Source organism: Narcine bancroftii, chromosome 3 (assembly GCF_036971445.1).
Source record: "Narcine bancroftii isolate sNarBan1 chromosome 3, sNarBan1.hap1, whole genome shotgun sequence".
Taxonomy (NCBI): Eukaryota; Metazoa; Chordata; class Chondrichthyes; order Torpediniformes; family Narcinidae; genus Narcine; species Narcine bancroftii.
Genome location: NC_091471.1, coordinates 73,716,341 through 73,733,496, shown reverse-complemented (window position 1 = coordinate 73,733,496; position 17,156 = coordinate 73,716,341). Strand labels below are relative to the sequence as shown.

At 39.8% G+C, this 17,156-nt stretch overlaps 1 protein-coding gene across 3 annotated transcripts in view; it reads right to left on the bottom strand.

Moving 5' to 3' along the window:
• The window catches only part of tars1 (threonyl-tRNA synthetase 1), a 42,415-nt gene that overhangs the window by 19,566 nt on the left and 5,693 nt on the right, over positions 1-17,156 (bottom strand). For 2 of the 3 annotated variants that reach the window (XM_069924307.1, XM_069924309.1), the window contains exons 2-10: positions 14,686-14,763; positions 13,745-13,935; positions 11,157-11,280; positions 9,465-9,586; positions 9,249-9,366; positions 7,868-7,932; positions 4,459-4,537; positions 4,142-4,288; positions 3,479-3,577 (exon numbers count right to left, since the gene is read on the bottom strand). In XM_069924307.1, coding sequence (XP_069780408.1) covers positions 3,479-3,577; positions 4,142-4,288; positions 4,459-4,537; positions 7,868-7,932; positions 9,249-9,366; positions 9,465-9,586; positions 11,157-11,280; positions 13,745-13,935; positions 14,686-14,763 — 1,023 coding nt within the window. The remainder of the gene's footprint in view (positions 1-3,478; positions 3,578-4,141; positions 4,289-4,458; positions 4,538-7,867; positions 7,933-9,248; positions 9,367-9,464; positions 9,587-11,156; positions 11,281-13,744; positions 13,936-14,685; positions 14,764-17,156) is intronic. The other variant, XM_069924308.1, reaches the window with a different exon arrangement.

Sequence of the window (17,156 nt, the reverse complement as noted above, 5' to 3'; positions counted from 1 at the left end):
CATTTGCACCCAACCTTTAATTTCTGCTGTAGATATCACAGAAGGACTACTTCAGTGGAAATTACCATTTTTCAACTCAGAAGATGTCATTATCCAAAACTTAGCTCTCTACATCAGTGAGACCAAACAAGCTTTAGGACCATTTTGCAGAGCATCTTGATTCCAATCTGCCTATCCTGGGTCTTCTCCTCTGCCAGAGTGAGGCCCAAAGTAGACGAGAAGAACAGCATATTCTGGCCAGTTTTCAGCCTAATGGTACAAACTTTAAATTTTCTAGTTTCAATTCATGATTCCCCTCTTCTCCTCCAACACCCCCATCTTTTTTGACCCCTATCATACACTAACACCTCTTCTCACCCCCCCTCTTCTTTGGTTTCATTCATCCCCACCCCCTGCATGTGATTCTTCCACTCTCCTTCTCCCCACCCTGTCCTCTCTTTAGATCACCATTCCCATCTTTTCTTTAGATTCCTTCACAGGGAGTCGAATCACACACTCCACCCTGTATGACTCATCTTCCTCCATTTGACCCATTTGTTTTTCTTGCCTCTCTTCCCCTTTGGCTGGCATCCATTAAATCTCTGCCTTTGTCTGTCATGTTTTACGAATCTGATTTATGAATTCCATATGGGGCCTCTGTTCTGTTCCATTCCTTCCACCCACCCCCCCAAAACCTATCCTCTACTCTGGCTTCTGTACTACATTCCTTAACAGGATTTTGCCTCAAAATGCAACCATTCTTTTTCTCCCACTGATGTTGCTGGACTCTGTTCCTCCAGAGATTGTGTTTTGCTCTCTGCTTAGCAGTTCAATGCCAAGATTATCCAGAGTTAAATAAATAACAACCACAAAATAATGTGATGCTGGAAAACTTTAACAAGAATAGAAGTGGAAAATATTTGGCAGATCAGAGAGATTCTGTTCTTGTACAAGTTATTAACGCAAACTGTTAATTTTATTTCTCTCTGTGCAGATGCTACCTGAATTATTATTTTCAGTATTTTCGATTTGATAGTAGGAAATAACAAGAGTTAATTTCTGCAAAAGGTTGGTTCTATCTAAAGTATGAAACACAGATACAGGCAGATTGGTCAAATTTTATAAGGGATGTATCCCATTCTTGAACAAATTTGGTAACATTTAATATCAAAAGTGCAGATGTCAGACTGGAAAAAATACAGAAATGCTCAAGTACAATAGGTCACATCTAACTTTTCACAGATACTGCCTGACTTGTGCATTTTGTTTTGTTTCTTTATATTTATTAATCAATGGTCAATAAGATGCTTGTCAGCAGAGGTTGCAGTTAATTAAATGGCTAGCTAGAACTGGTGACTATTAGTAGAGGATTTTAACAAATATAAATAAAACACTCATGCATAAAAGAGTTCAATACAGTGAACAATACTTTGCAATCATTTAATTATATTGATAGAATAAGCAGAAATTAAAAGAATAAGCAGAAATTAAAACATATGGAAAGTATATCCTAAGTCATGTGGCAACTGCAGGATACTTCACACAACCTGAATAACACAGGTGCATGAAATATCATTAGCCAGTGAAGCTTGAGCTTTGAGTTCAAAACTTCAACATCGCTGCAATCATACAAATCTGATTGTTATGTGGTTCAGCACATTTGAGCACACAAGTGAAGAAGAACTTCACAATTTGGTGTTTGTCAGAGGGAAAAAAAAATCAGGCAAGTAGTTCAGGAAACTTCATACATGGAGGGAGGGAGGCCATGGGAGCAATAGTTATTTAGGATTCTCTATTTAGGGCAAAAGATATGTATATCTGCAGTGTGGACAATTCCAGAATGTCACCTCTAGAACCAGGATGAAGGATAGTACTGAGTGGCTGCAAAATATTTTGGAGGAATACCAAAGGAAATAAGGGGATGAGGTACAGCTAGAAGATTTTAAACAGCAGTGAAAAAGCAAGACACAAAGACATTAATCTCCAGATTATTCTCAGTACCACGTGCCAGTGATTACAGATGGAAGGTAACATAGCTGATTGTGTGGCTGGGGAAAAAAAAGTGCAGAAGGGAGGAGTAAAATAAATCAGGACTGCAGGACTGAACTTCTGAAAGTCAAAGTAAATAAGGAGTCCAGCCATGTTTTAAGGTATTGTCCAAGATTATTAGTGAAAAAGCTCAAATTGAATGCATTGACTGACACAAGCACATTATTTCCAAACTAGTGAAATGGCTTGCACAGGGGCAGGACTATCAATTTAACACTTTTGGCTACAGTCAAGACAAAAGAATGGTGTAAAAAGAAACAATCACATTTATGGCAATGTAATAGGCTTGAAAGATCATCAAATAAGACGGCTGAAGAACAAAAGTGACAATATACTCAGGAGTGTATTATAAACCACCAAACAGTCTGAGGCATAAGGAAGAGCAAATCTGCAAGAAGATTTCTGACAAGTGCCAAAACATTGCTAATAATAGTGGGGAATTTCAAATGCTATGTTAATGGAAGAATATCCAGATATGGGATGAGAGGCATAGAATTTCTACAGGCACAAAAAACTTTAATCAGTATGCTACGTCTTCTTCCAGCTATCCATCCCATAGGATGATGATGGTTCCGTCAGTCAATTTGTGGGGTTTGATATGAGGACAGCCCACTCCTCAGAAAGGAATAGCGTGTGAATGAATGGATATGGGGGAGTAGGGGTTGCACAGATCCAGACCCGCCCTTTCAACATTTCCTCCCGGATCCCGTGGCGTGATGAGGTCCAAGACAGCTGGGGGAAGTACAACATGTGGGGAGGTAATTCTGGATAACTTTAGCAATGGAATTGGCCAGGTGGAAAGCATTTTTATGAAAGTGATCACAATTCATTTAAGATCGAGATGTTGAAAAGGGACATCTGAAATAGTTAATGTGGATTTTAATAAGCCCCATGTGGCAACTTGACACAAATGTAAAAGTTTAATCGGAAGAAGGGGAGACTGCTAAATTGAACCAAAATTGGCATATCAGTAATGTACAGAGAGCTTTCATAATGGAAAGCTGCTATCTGTGCAACTCAAAGTTCCATACCACCCTTTGTTTCTTTTCTTAAATGATTTGTGATAATATAGAAGTTTGCAAATTATACAAAAATTGTTCATGTGGCAGATAGCGATAAGATGAACTCTAGATTGTAGGAAGAATTAGGTGTTTAAAATGGGTTGAGTTCAAGTTGGCAAATTGAATTTAATCTGGATAAAAACAGGGGAATGCATTTGGGGAGTTGCTTCAAGGAAATATACAGGAAGAGCGCACTATACCATTGACTGTCAATGTATGACCATGATATATATGGTTGCTTAGCATTCTGAAGTACCCAATGCTGACAGATGAACTGAGGAGAGCTTCTCACTCCCACATAACATTCCCTTGTCTCAATATTCCCCTTTAAATTAAAATTGCATATCTTTCACAATTGTATCTAAAATCAAAACCTGAATAAAGCTTACCCTAACAAAATCAATGAGTGCATTGTAGATGTAAGCTCCCTTTGGAAGGAAGAAACAACTTCCTGGGCTCAGTTCATGGAAGAAAAACAACTCCTGCTCCTGAAAAAAAAAACCAGATGACCTACTTATTTAGTCTCAGAGCAGCAAGTAATTCTGAACTGACCTGTACGTATCAGAGGGTTTTAAAACACCTGACGCAGTGAAAGAATTTTTTTTTTTTTTTAATTAAAAATTAAAATAGAATTTCTTCCCCCCCCCCCCCAACTCCCGAAAGAAATTTTAGCTTTCTGTTTAAAGGCACACCTTCCAATGTTAAGGATTTCCCAATCCTGCTTCAACCTCATTTAACAGAGAATAATGTTTAAAAGGACAAGACATTCCAATTGCAGCTGCTGGCCTAATAAAAACACCCATACCAGAGAATTTACCTCAAGCGGGTCAAGAAAATAAATTATTGTACTCGCAGGAAATAATTTAGCAAATCTACTCCTACACAAAGAGCCAAGTATGCTTTGCAGCTGCTTCTCACTTACAAATTACAGATTATGCAGTTCTATCAATATTTACTGAAAAGTGTAAAAAGTAATACCCTTTCAAAAGGGGTCCAAGATACATTATTATGCAAATTATTAATACTTTCCATATTAAAATTACACAACTAACCCTCCCCAGTTTCCTATGATCTCTATTTTTGGCTTCTTCCTGGAATTTTTCCCATTCTTTCAACATTTTTGGATCTGGAAAAGAAATCCCATAAATTCTCTGCAACGTCTCCATATCAGCCTTTCCTTCCCAGTAAGTGGAAGAATTCTGTAAAAATAATAAATGATATAGATCATAAAACTAAAATAAATGCAGATTAATAATACATCTTCTATGCAACAACACCACCAAGACACAAGCATTTCTTGTCTGTGCAAATGCACTTTTTCTCTCACAGAAATAAAGGTTTATTTTTAAATTAGATACAAAATACTTGCTTTGTGAACTTTCATGGCCTTGATTTTTCCAGTGTGTCTGACATGAGGTCCTCTGCACAAGTCAATCAATGGTCCACATCTGAAACCAAGGAATAAGAACGAGTACAACCAATATTAAAATACACACTCCTACATGAAGTCAGCATATACAAGATGCACAGCTCAAGATCCATGAATAATATTTACCCAAAACAGAATGGATCATGACATCTTTAAATTGAGAGGTGACCTTGTCAAAACTTGTAAATTTGTTTTTAAATTAGAGGTTTAATATGTATAGATGCAACAGGATTCCCCTTCATCTGCAGTGTTCAGTCCCCAGGTACAAAAAATCAATAAGTGACCAGCATTCAGGACAACAAGAAATAACTTAGTGGGAAATTCTAAAGATTTGCTGTCTACCTGAAAAGGCTGTGAAGGCATAGTCATCAGGTATATTTGAGACAGATGTATAGTTCAGATTGGAGTTCTCAATTGCCATGTAATACAGAAAATTTAATAGAACCATTGAATACTACAGCACAGAAAACAGGCCATTTGGCCCTGCTAGCCTGTGCTGACCACTATTTCTCTATCTTTAACCATCCAGATCTGTCAGATACAGCAATGAGCTCTCTGAACCCTTCTCCATTAACAATGGCGTGAAACAAGGCTGAGTTCTCGCACCAACCCTCTTTTCAATCTTCTTCAGCATGATGCTGAACCAAGCCATGAAAGACCCCAACAATGAAGACGCTGTTTACATCCGGTACCGCACGGATGGCAGTCTCTTCAATCTGAGGCGCCTGCAAGCTCACACCAAGACACAAGAGAAACTTGTCCGTGAACTACTCTTTGCAGACGATGCCGCTTTAGTTGCCCATTCAGAGCCAGCTCTTCAGCGCTTGACGTCCTGCTTTGCGGAAACTGCCAAAATGTTTGGCCTGGAAGTCAGCCTGAAGAAAACTGCGGTCCTCCATCAGCCAGCTCCCCACCATGATTACCAGCCCCCCCACATCTCCATCGGGCACACAAAACTCAAAACGGTCAACCAGTTTACCTATCTCGGCTGCACCATTTCATCAGATGCAAGGATCGACAATGAGATAGACAACAGACTCGCCAAGGCAAATAGAGCCTTTGGAAGACTACACAAAAGAGTCTGGAAAAACAACCAACTGAAAAACCTCACAAAGATAAGCGTATACAGAGCCGTTGTCATACCCACACTCCTGTTCGGCTCCGAATCATGGGTCCTCTACCTGCACCACCTACGGCTCCTAGAACGCTTCCACCAGCGTTGTCTCCGCTCCATCCTCAACATCCATTGGAGCGCTTACATCCCTAACGTCGAAGTACTCGAGATGGCAGAGGTCGACAGCATCGAGTCCACGCTGCTGAAGATCCAGCTGCGCTGGATGGGCCACGTCTCCAGAATGGAGGACCATCGCCTTCCAAAGATCGTGTTATATGGCGAGCTCTCCACTGGCCACCGTGACAGAGGTGCACCAAAGAAAAGGTACAAGGACTGCCTAAAGAAATCTTTTGGTGCCTGCCACATTGACCACCGCCAGTGGGCTGATAACGCCTCAAACCGTGCATCTTGGCGCCTCACAGTTTGGCGGGCAGCAACCTCCTTTGAAGAAGACCGCAGAGCCCACCTCACTGACAAAAGGCAAAGGAGGAAAAACCCAACACCCAACCCCAACCAACCAATTTTCCCCTGCAACCGCTGCAATCGTGTCTGCCTGTCCCGCATCGGACTTGTCAGCCACAAACGAGCCTGCAGCTGACGTGGACTTTTTACCCCCTCCATAAATCTTCATCCGCGAAGCCAAGCCAAAGAAGAAGAAGATCTCTCCCATCCATTTATCTATCCAACCTATTCTTAAAAACAAGATCAAATCCATATTCGTATCAGATGGCACCCCATTCCACACTCCCACCATTCTGTGAAGAACTTTCCCCTAATGTTCCCCCTAAACCTTTCCCCTTTCAGCTCAAAACTATGACCCCTCGTATTTATCTCCCCCAAGTGGAAAAAGCCAACCCACATCCACTCTGTCTATACCTCGCATAATCTTGTAAATCGCTATCAAATCTCCCCTCATTTCTTCTTTGCTCCAAGGAATAAAGTCCTAACTTGTTTAATTTTTCCCTGTAACTTCACTCCTGAAGACCTAGCAACATCCTAGTAAATCTTCTCTGCACTCTTTCAATCTTATTGATATCCTTCCTATAGTTAGGCGACCAGAACTGCACACAATATTCTAAATTTGGCCACACCAAATCTTAAACAACTTCTATACTCAATACTTTGATTTATAAAGGCTAAGAGGCCAAAAGCATTCTTTACAACCCTGTCCACTTGTGACATCACCTTCAGGGAACAATGTATCTGCATTCCCAGATCTCTCTGCTCCTCCGCACTCCTCAGTGCCCTACCATTTACTATGCCCTACCTTGGTTTGCCTTTCCAAAATGCATCACCTCATATTTTTCTGCATTAAATGCCATTTGCCATTTTTGGCCCATTCTCCCAATTGGTCCAGATCCCTCTGCAAGCATTGAAAAATCTTCCTCGCTGTCCACAAAGTCTCCTATCTTTGTGTCATCAGCAAACTTGATCCGATTTACCACATTATCATCCAGATGACTGATATAGACAACAATGGTCCGAACATAGATCCCTGAGGCACCCCACTCGCCACAGGCCTCCAGTCTCAGAAGCAACCAACCACCACAGCCAATGTTGAATCCAGTTTACAACCTCTCCATCGATTCCCACTGGGGAGGTTAGTTCAAAAGGTTAAGCCTTTACTGAAGCCAATGTAGACAACATCCAGAGTTTCTTTCATCTATCTTCTTGGTAACCTCCTTGAAAAACTCTACAAGATTCCTTAAACACAACCTACCACACACAAAGCCATGCTGACCGTCCTTAACCAGCCCATGGCTGCCCAAATACATACATATCCTATCTCTCAGAACTAATAATTTACCTACTACTGACATCAGGTTCACTGGCCTATAACTACCTGGTTTATTTTTGGAACCTTTTTTTAAGCAATGGGACAAGATGAGCTACCCTCCAATCTTCTAGTACCTCACCCTTGGCTTTGGACATTTTGAATATATCAGCATTAGGTCTGGGAAGTTGAACCCTGCAGAACAGCATTAATTGGGGGATATGGGATTACAGGAGGAAAGTCATACCAAGGCAAAAGCTCAGCTATGATTTTAAAGAGACAGCACATGGATCCAAATAACCTCCTGGTTCTTTATTCCTCTTAATATCTTTTCATTGTGTGCCTTCTACTAAAATAGTTGCATTCCTAATATTATAAATTAAATGCATCAAGAATAAGTACATTAAATATCACTTGATTCAAAGGAATCCCCAAATCACCACAACATCACTGCTCCTTACCTATACACTGTTGTAGTTGGAGTTTTCACCTTCTCATTCAGAATCCTGCATTTGAATTTGTTATACTAAAAGGAAATGGGGTATGAAATAGTGAATACATATCAGAAATAGAAACATCCTCTCAAACTGGTGAAAACCAGGATCAGTTTCACATTGCCAAAAATCAGTACATTCTTGGAGACACAAGAGATTGCAGAGGTTGTAAAATGGAACATAAAAGCAAACTTCTGGAAGAAGTCAGCAGGTCAGGCCACATCTGTGGAGGCAGAAGGGTGATCAACATTTTAGGACTTGCTGCAGTACCTCAACCTATCTGACATCAGGTGCAGCCAGAACTAGAGTTCCTCCAACAGTGTGGTTCTACATCAGAACATCCCCATTAACAATTTTGTTTTCATTTTTACAGTAGTGGAAAATCTACAAAATAGAATTTTGATGCTTCACTTTTGTGAGACAGACTCCCTTACTTCATATGGTAAATAAGTAAAAGTATAAGACAGGGTTAGGGTTCAGCTCAACCTAACCCAAATCCTATCACCATTTCTCTACAAGCCAGGTAAGCATGACATGCCACATCCACTACCCCATCCCTGCCTTGGGGCAACAGGATTAATTAAATGAATGCTAGCATACAAAACAATGGCACAGTGAGTGGATTTACTTCAAAAGGAATCCAACTGGTTCAAGAGTAGAGCACACTTTAAGCTAATCAAGACAACAACAAAAAAATCAGCTTATTTTTGGTTAAGGAATTTTCACTGTGCATTTATTTTCAGGCCAACTGCAGTCCCCATAGTACACCATTAACTTTGTTAAAAAAATTATGTTCAACATCTAGCACCTTGCGTGACTTTTAAGTGTCCACTTTGAAGAGATAAACTGAGGAAAATAATTACCAGCATTGAGTTGTGAACCACCAAACATCAAATTGAAATCTTAGTCAAAGAGAGATCTAGACAAATATTCCTTCTCAGGAAAAAAAAAAAACACATACATTTTCTGTGAGTAATTCATAGATCTATGAAGAACTCCAGGATTAGCCATAAAAGAGTAGAACAAGAGAAGAGAGGCTGTACATCTGAAGACTGAAAATATAATACAAATCAGAAGGGATTATACAAAGAACAAGCTTACTGATGTCATTACTGGTGTAAGGCACATTGCAGTTAACATTTACCATTATAAATGGATGGATGTTAAAAGGCAAGATCCTAAGTGAGTCCAATTAAAGCTTCCTCTAATCAAAGTCTCTTCCTCTAACTACCCAGGCACACAACAGGCAAATCAAAGAACAAGCTGGTGCTAGGAAACAAATTGTCCTTCTTGCCACCAGCAAAATATAAAAATGCTGGAAAAGATTTGAAATTATCAAGCTGCATACCTTGAACATTTCCAGAAGAGTCTCTTTCTTCACTTCAAGTCTCTCAAACGGTTGTTTGTCCTTCATTATACGCTTACAAAGGCCATCTATAGCTGGAAAATCGTTGCTGGAGACACCCCTGTTAAACAGGTTTGTTACAAACTATATAAAAATAGTTTACCTCTGAACAGAAAATTAGAACTAAAAATGATAAATAATAAATTAACTGAACCGTACCCTTCTTCAAGGAAGATGTCATAATAAAACCCATTTTCAATGGGTGGCCCATAGCAGAGACACCCTCCAAAGATTCTTTCCATTGCCTCTCCCAATATATGGGCACTTGAATGCCAATATACCTGGAACAAAGAGCAAAATTCTTGACAAAAGCATGTGATGATAGAAATACTTTACAGACAATTCCTCGATTAGAAGCTGCTTTGCTCATCAACAGCTCTTCAATTCGACTGGTAAAGCAGATATTTATTTGAAAAATGCTAATTTGTTATGGTGTTCTTGGTCCTCTAGTCTTAATAAGTACCTGTCTATACTATTAAAAAAACATCCATTCAGGCTGCATAATAATCCAGTGAACTCACACTACGGACCTGGGTTTCTCAAATAAATCCCTACCTGCTGCCAGTACTCCCCAGCAATGAATTATGCCACATCCAAGTTTAGAGAGGCTGGTGTTTGGCACTGAAATGTGGGGTTCAAAGTTCAAGTTCATTGTCAGAGTACATCCATGATATCACATACATCAGGACTGAACCATGCATGGTCAAAGTAGGCTATTTTGAGGAACGGGAAGCACCAGTGTGTTAATACAAGCACTACCAGGATCTCACACTGTCTCTCATCACTTCCATCTGAAGATTTCTCCACAGTAACATGGTCAATGACAATCGCAGGACTATTATCATAGAGAAACATCTGGTCTAGGAGAGCTGTGCAGGCAAATAAAGGGAAAATCAGCAGTTTCCATCACATTCAGTAGATCATGTAGGAGAACCAGCAATTCAGGCAGTGGACCAATACATCCTGCAATAATCTAGATTCATTATACCAACTCGGGTGCAACATTAAGCCACACACTTCAGCATAGGCAGCCTTACCAGTCATTTGACCAGCCCAACATCAACCTTGACAGGTCACTTCTCCCTTCTGAGAGAAGATTCATTGCTATATTTGTGTCAGGTTTCTGGCCCAGCAATATGGTCATTAAGATACCTAATGATCCTTACAGCACTCGTTCCATTTTCCCTCACATTTCTAAGAATGCTCTGAAGCTCCAAGCAAGGTACCAATGATATGCTGCAGAAGCAATTTTATCAATTTCTGTGGCTCTAAACTTGACTTCCTGTTCAACTATTTTAACTTCCCAAACCATTCATTCAGTGACATGTATCCTTGGCCTCATCAATTGTCAGGTGAGGTTCAATGCAAACTTGATAACCAACATATCCCATTCCTCCTGGACAGCCTTAAACTTAATGGCATGAACAGACTTTAGGAAACCTCAACACACATACAATTTCACTGCTCCCACCTCTTTACATACTCCTGTACTTATTTTCCCCATCATGCTTTTTTTCTCTTCCTGTCTCTCCACCTCTCATACCTTCTGCCCCCCCCCCCACCATTATAAATGTAATTTCACCTATTTATTAGTCTTGATAATGGGCTTTCCCCCAAAAGTTGACTGAATACATTTCAATTAATTTGTATCATACCAATTAAAGTACAAAATAACTTGGGGCAGACCAGCTGAGAATTTGGGCAAGGTTGAGCAGTAGCTTTTCATGCTATTTAGGCATGCCAACAATCTGGATGCTACTACATACTGTAATTGATTGACAAGTTAGCTCATTTGCCAAGAGGGATATAAATAATTAAAGTTCATCACTGACACCACCAAAAATTACTTACAGCTTGAGCCTCGTCCTCATCAAACATGAGCAATGTTAGACTGCAATCTCCTTCCAGAGGTCGATCGAGGTCCCAAACCACTCCATTTACTTTCGCAACAATGACTTTGTCAGCTAAACCCTGACTGAAGTAAACACACACATTTAATAAAATGGGAATATATATATCTTTTAAACTTACTTCCATTTTGAAAGTCTTTACACAATAGGTTTTGAAATGTACTGACGTACATCAATATTACCCACAAATAAAAATGAGGCAAATAATAATTTGTCTTGAATCAGAAACTGGCCAGTCCAAAAATTAAAAAGCATTCACGAGGAAGAGCTAGATGGTGGAGTGCAAGTTCCTGCTTCCTGATAAATCTTGGTGCCCACAGTAAAATTTAACAGCGTTTATAAATAAGCAAATAGGCACATGACTATTATAATATCAATATACTGCAATATGTATTCAATCAGGCAAAAGAAATATTGTTACAAGCCCAGAGGACCTGAAACCCAGCAGCAACAGAAATTCACCAAGACAAATGGTTACTTAAACAAAAGTTGATTTTAATTATCTTTAAACATCAAAACAGAATCAAACTTTAACTTATTACTATTAACTTAACCTAACTTACCTCCCCCCTTCTAATTCTAAGCATACTTGTACATAATGTGTGTGCAAGTTTAGAAAAGTTCTTTGATTCACAGTACAATCTCACTTCTCACTCCTCCATGTTCACTAGTTGCAGGCAATTCTTAAACTGTGGACAGAATTTCACATTTATGAAGTTCACCAGACTTTGGTGCTTGAAAGGCAAATGGTTACCGCTCAGGAAAGTTCTTGTCAGTTTTCAGAGAGAATTGTTGTTCACTGGACACAAATGGATTCCTTCTAATCAGCTACATCAGGTCTTGCCAAAGAAATTTGCCCCATCAGGATTTTCCAGATGATAACCTCTTTCTTTCAGGTCACCACAAAGTTCCTTTTTGTTTCTCTTATTTCAAGTGAAACATTAGGCAGCCAGTCCTCTCCTCTTGTATGGACCACAAGAGCTTTGACCAGGCTGAACTAAGCACTCACAACCAGTCTTCAAAATGGGGTTTTCCCACAAGCTTGCCAGCTTGTCCTGCTCCAGTCCCAACTGCTGCTACTGAACTGTATAACTGAATTCTCTCTCTCTCTCACTCAGAGAAAAACCTATTTGACCCTCTCTGCTTGCAAAACCACATGACCATCTTAGAACAGCAAACTGAAATCAGACAGTCTGCATCTCCGGACCTAACCCTCCAAGTTCTTTCATGTGTTGCTTTCCAAAACAACAATCTATTAGTGAAGTCTCTTTAGGCACTCCCCAAAACTTTTGCTTTGGCTTGAGCAGAGCTCCAATATTTTAAATGAGATCTGTTTTGAAGTGTTTGTTTGTGACCTACACAAAAAAAACCTACCACAATTTGTCTCCTTTAAAACACATTTATATACAATATAAAATACAACATAATCTGTCACAATATGAATGGAGTTAAAGTCACTACAAGTTTACATGCAGAACCAAATTATAGCCACATAGAAAACTAGTTGACACCAATGAGAAAATCATTTTGCTTTATTCTGTTATCAGCAAACTGAAGGAAAGCATCATTTGCCAAGAGGCAACTTCTCAGTACAACTTCTCAGTTTGGAATTCAACAAGACCAAAGCTGTCACGCAAAGCTAACGTCAATGGAAACTAAAAGGAAAATTCTCTTCTGTCCAAAATCTAAAAGCACAAAAGTTGAATATGGATATTGGGAGGTTATTTTTTCCTTCCCTTCCACAGAAATAAAAGCAGATTACAATGGAACACTCAGCTAGTCACAGTATCTTTGGAAAGAGAAAGCATTAACAGGTCCAATCATCCAAATGACATTTCCTCTCACCACTAATATAGCATGTCCAGCAGCTCTGTGTTTTATAAGTTTGTGTTCTTCATCTCCAAATTCCCCACTTCATAGCTTTAATGAATAAATAATTTTCTCTCTCCTTTGTTGCCCTAAAATTCCCAAGATATCCTCATTTATAGTTTATTCCTAGGTCACTCTCAGCCTTGATCCCTCCCCCACCCCCCATTTGATTTACTCTCCTTCCCGTTTCTATGTTGACTGTTTCCTTTTCCACAGATGCTGCCTGACCTGCTGAGTGTTTCCAGGATTTCCATTTTAGATTTCCTGCATCTAGAGTTTTCGTTTGTTTTTCACTGCAGAAGTAATAGTTCCCTCCTTCCCCCACCTTCCCCTACACTCAAGATCAAGGAAAATTAGGAATGTATAATAAATGTTAGTCTTGCTTTGACTGTTTCAAGATCTTTTAAAAACAACAAAAATACAATTTGCATTTCTCTCAATAGCCAAGAATGCAATCAACCCAGATATTGGAAACTTAGTTCACACTACTTCAGATAGAAATAGGTTTATAATTTTTAATATCCATTTTTAACCTTTGGTTCTCAATTTTGTACATTCTTTTCTATAATGACATCATAATCCAATTTCTTTTTACATATGGAGTCCATAATTGTTTTACTACAAATAACCTTTCGGAACATGTTAAAAAAAATACACTACCTGATTCCACAGGCAATCTGGTAGGGAGTGCTTTTCCAGGAGTCACCTTGTACTTGTTTACCATCTGGCAGAGTAACTATTATTCGTTTGCTCTCTTTGCTTGCTCGTTCTGCCAAAATTGAGTCACTTTCGGCTTTGAGTTTGTTGTACAGTTCAAGTCGTTCATTGATATAAGCTGGCCATGGATCCAACTAAACAGGAGAAAGAAAAAGGAGAATGAATTTTATTAGGAATCTTCAATACTATCTCAGCCAGTAATTAGCATATTCACTCCTCTATCGTAATTCACTTGCTGACGCATCACTCTGTTAAAAGGTAAACACAAAATCTACAGACACTGGGCTCTAGTGCAGAACACAAAAGTGCTAGAGAAACTCAGCAGTCATACTGCATCCCTTGAAAGCAAAACAGTAGTTGATCCATAGAAAATAAAGGCCTGCTGATTTTTCTCCAGCATTTTTGTGAACTATAAAAGAATTGTTACCCAATTTCAAGCAATACTCCAAACTTCAAGAATTTGGTGCTAAGAATCCCAATCTAAATTAAACACCCAAATCACATTTTCCACAATAAATTTACATACTCAAGGCTCCAACTTATTTGTAGTAATTAATGAATTAAAATATTACATAATCCCCAGCACAAATTTATTCTCAATCTTGACAATCCCACCATCAAGCATTATGGCACCCACCAATGGCACTATATAAACACGAGAAAGCCATCTTTTATAGATAAGGCTCCGTGGAATAATTTTCACTAACAGTATAAAGTAGATTAATGTAGTAAAGAATAAGTTTCAGAGTGACTGCACACCAAATATAATGAAAGAAAACATTCAATCCAATGCTTGTAAAAATATTATAAGTAGGGATACTATTTATCCTCTGCATTCTATCATAGTTTTAGCCTTCTAGAAAAGGGAATAAATTATTGGTCACCTCGTTCTTCATTGCATCACCACTTTCTTTAATACACGTCTTCTTACATCCTTTACGTTTCTCATCTGCAACTTCAACCTAAAATCAAAAACAAAATAAAGAATTTACAAACTGGGAAGCAGAAAGGGTTCTTGCCCGCCCACAAGAATAAACCTTAACAACGTGGTTACAAGTACAGTACCACTCCAAATATCCAAAATGATCAGGACCACTCCTATGTCCATATAACCATATAACCATTTACGGAGTGGAAACAGGCCATGTTGGCCTGTCGAGTCTGCACCGGTTCACTGATTTTGTGCACCCTCTTCAGGCATTGGTCCCGGTAGATCTTCATTCAATAACGATGGACGAATTCACCGCAGGTGGAATCAGTCGTAGAAATGTTTGTGAAACGTAGTTCAATACTTCATAGCTCCTCTTTGAAAATTGAATATTCTGGTCCTTCCCCCATTTCACCCGCCACCTGGCCCCCCAACCCTGACATACCCTTGCAATCTCTTCTACATTGCATTGATCTTTTACTCTCTTCCTGATAGTGCAGATTATTGCTGCACAATGTCAGAGAACTTTTTTTTCCCCCCCAGAGAAAGTGGTCATTTTAAAAAAAAACAGCCCAGTAGCAACAGCAAATCACATAACACTGTTTAAAATACAACCAACAAGGGAAAGCTTTTAAAGCTTTAAAATAATGTTTAATTCTCGCCAAAAATTGCTGGCTGCCGCCAATCACCGACATTTCCCCACCGAGGCCCACTACCTCCAGCAGCTCAATGCTCCTGGTCAGTATGACTCCAAAATTTTTTTTGGATAAATGAGGATTTCAAATAATTGGAGTTGTTCTATAAGATATTGAGCCCTACAGCTATCAACACCAATTACATCCAGGCTACCTACTAGCCTTGACCCACTTCAATTTGCCCATCGTCAAAACAGGTCCACGGCAGATGCAATCTCCCTCGCTCTCCTCTTGGCCCAGGAACACCTGTGTTAGATTACAATTCATAGACTACAATTCAGCCTTCAATACCATAGACCCTAGCATCTTCAATTAAACTTCAGAATCTAGGCCTCAGTGAACCTTTGCAACCAGATCCTTGACTTCTTGTCTGACATAGAAACATAGAAGATAGGAGCAGGAGTAGGTCATTCGACCCTTTGAGCCTGCTCCGCCATTCAACGAGATCATGGCTGATCTTAAAGTTCAGTACCCCGTCCCCGCCTTCTCTCCGTCACCTTTAATACCCTTATACTGAAGAAATAGATCTAATTCCCTCTTAAATATATTTAATGAACCTGCCTCCACTGCCCTCTGTGGCAATGAATTCCACAGATTCACCACCCTCTGGGTAAAGAAATTCCTCCTCATCTCGGTCCTAAATGGTTTGTCTATTATCCTCAAACCATGGCCCCGGGTTCTGGATTTTCCCATCATTGGAAACATCCCATCTGCATCCATTCTGTCCAGTCCTGCCAGAATTTTATATGTCTCTATGAGATCCCCTCTCAATCTTCTAAACTCCAGTGAGTACAATCCCAATTTGCGCAATCTTTCCTCATAAGTCATTCCTGCCATTCCAGATATCAGCCTGGTGAATCGCCTCTGCACTCCCTCCATTGCAAGAACATCCTTCCTTAGATAAGGTGACCAAAACTGCACACAATACTCCAGGTGGGGTCTCACCAAGGCCCTGTACAGCTGCAGTAAGGTATCCTTATTCCTATACTCAAACCCTCTTGATATGAAGGCCAACATACCATTTGCCTTTTTAACCGCCTGCTGTACCTGCATGCTCGCCTTCAGAGACTGATGTACCAGTACCCCTAGGTCTCTCTGTACTTTCCCATCTCTTAATATATTGCCATTCAAATAGTAATCTGCCCTCCGGTTTGTATTACCAAAGTGGATAACCTCACATTTATCCACATTGTAGTGCATTTGCCATGTATCTGCCCAGTCCCTCAATTTATCCAAATCACACTGGAGCTTCCTGACCCCCTCTTCCATGCACACAACCCCTCCTAGCTTAGTGTCATCTGCAAATTTGGAGATATTACATCCAATCCCCTCATCCAGATCATTAATGTAAATCTGTACTGGGGTCCCAGTACAGATCCCTGTGGCACCCCAATGGTCACTGCCTGCCACTCAGAAAATGAGCCATTTATCCCAACTCTCTGTCTTCTACCTGCCAGCCAGTTCTCAATCCACATCAATACTTTGCCCCCAATCCCATGAGCCTTGATTTTGGAAGCCAGTCGTTTATGTGGGACCTTATCGAAGGCCTTTTGGAAGTCCAGGTACACCACATCCACTGGCTCTCCCCCATCTATTTTACCTGTCACCATCTCAAAGAATTCCAATAGATTTGTCAAGCACGATTTACCTTTTGTAAATCCATGTTGACTCCGTCCGATCCCTTCTCTGCTAGTCATATGCTCCGCTATTACATCCTTAATAATGGATTCCA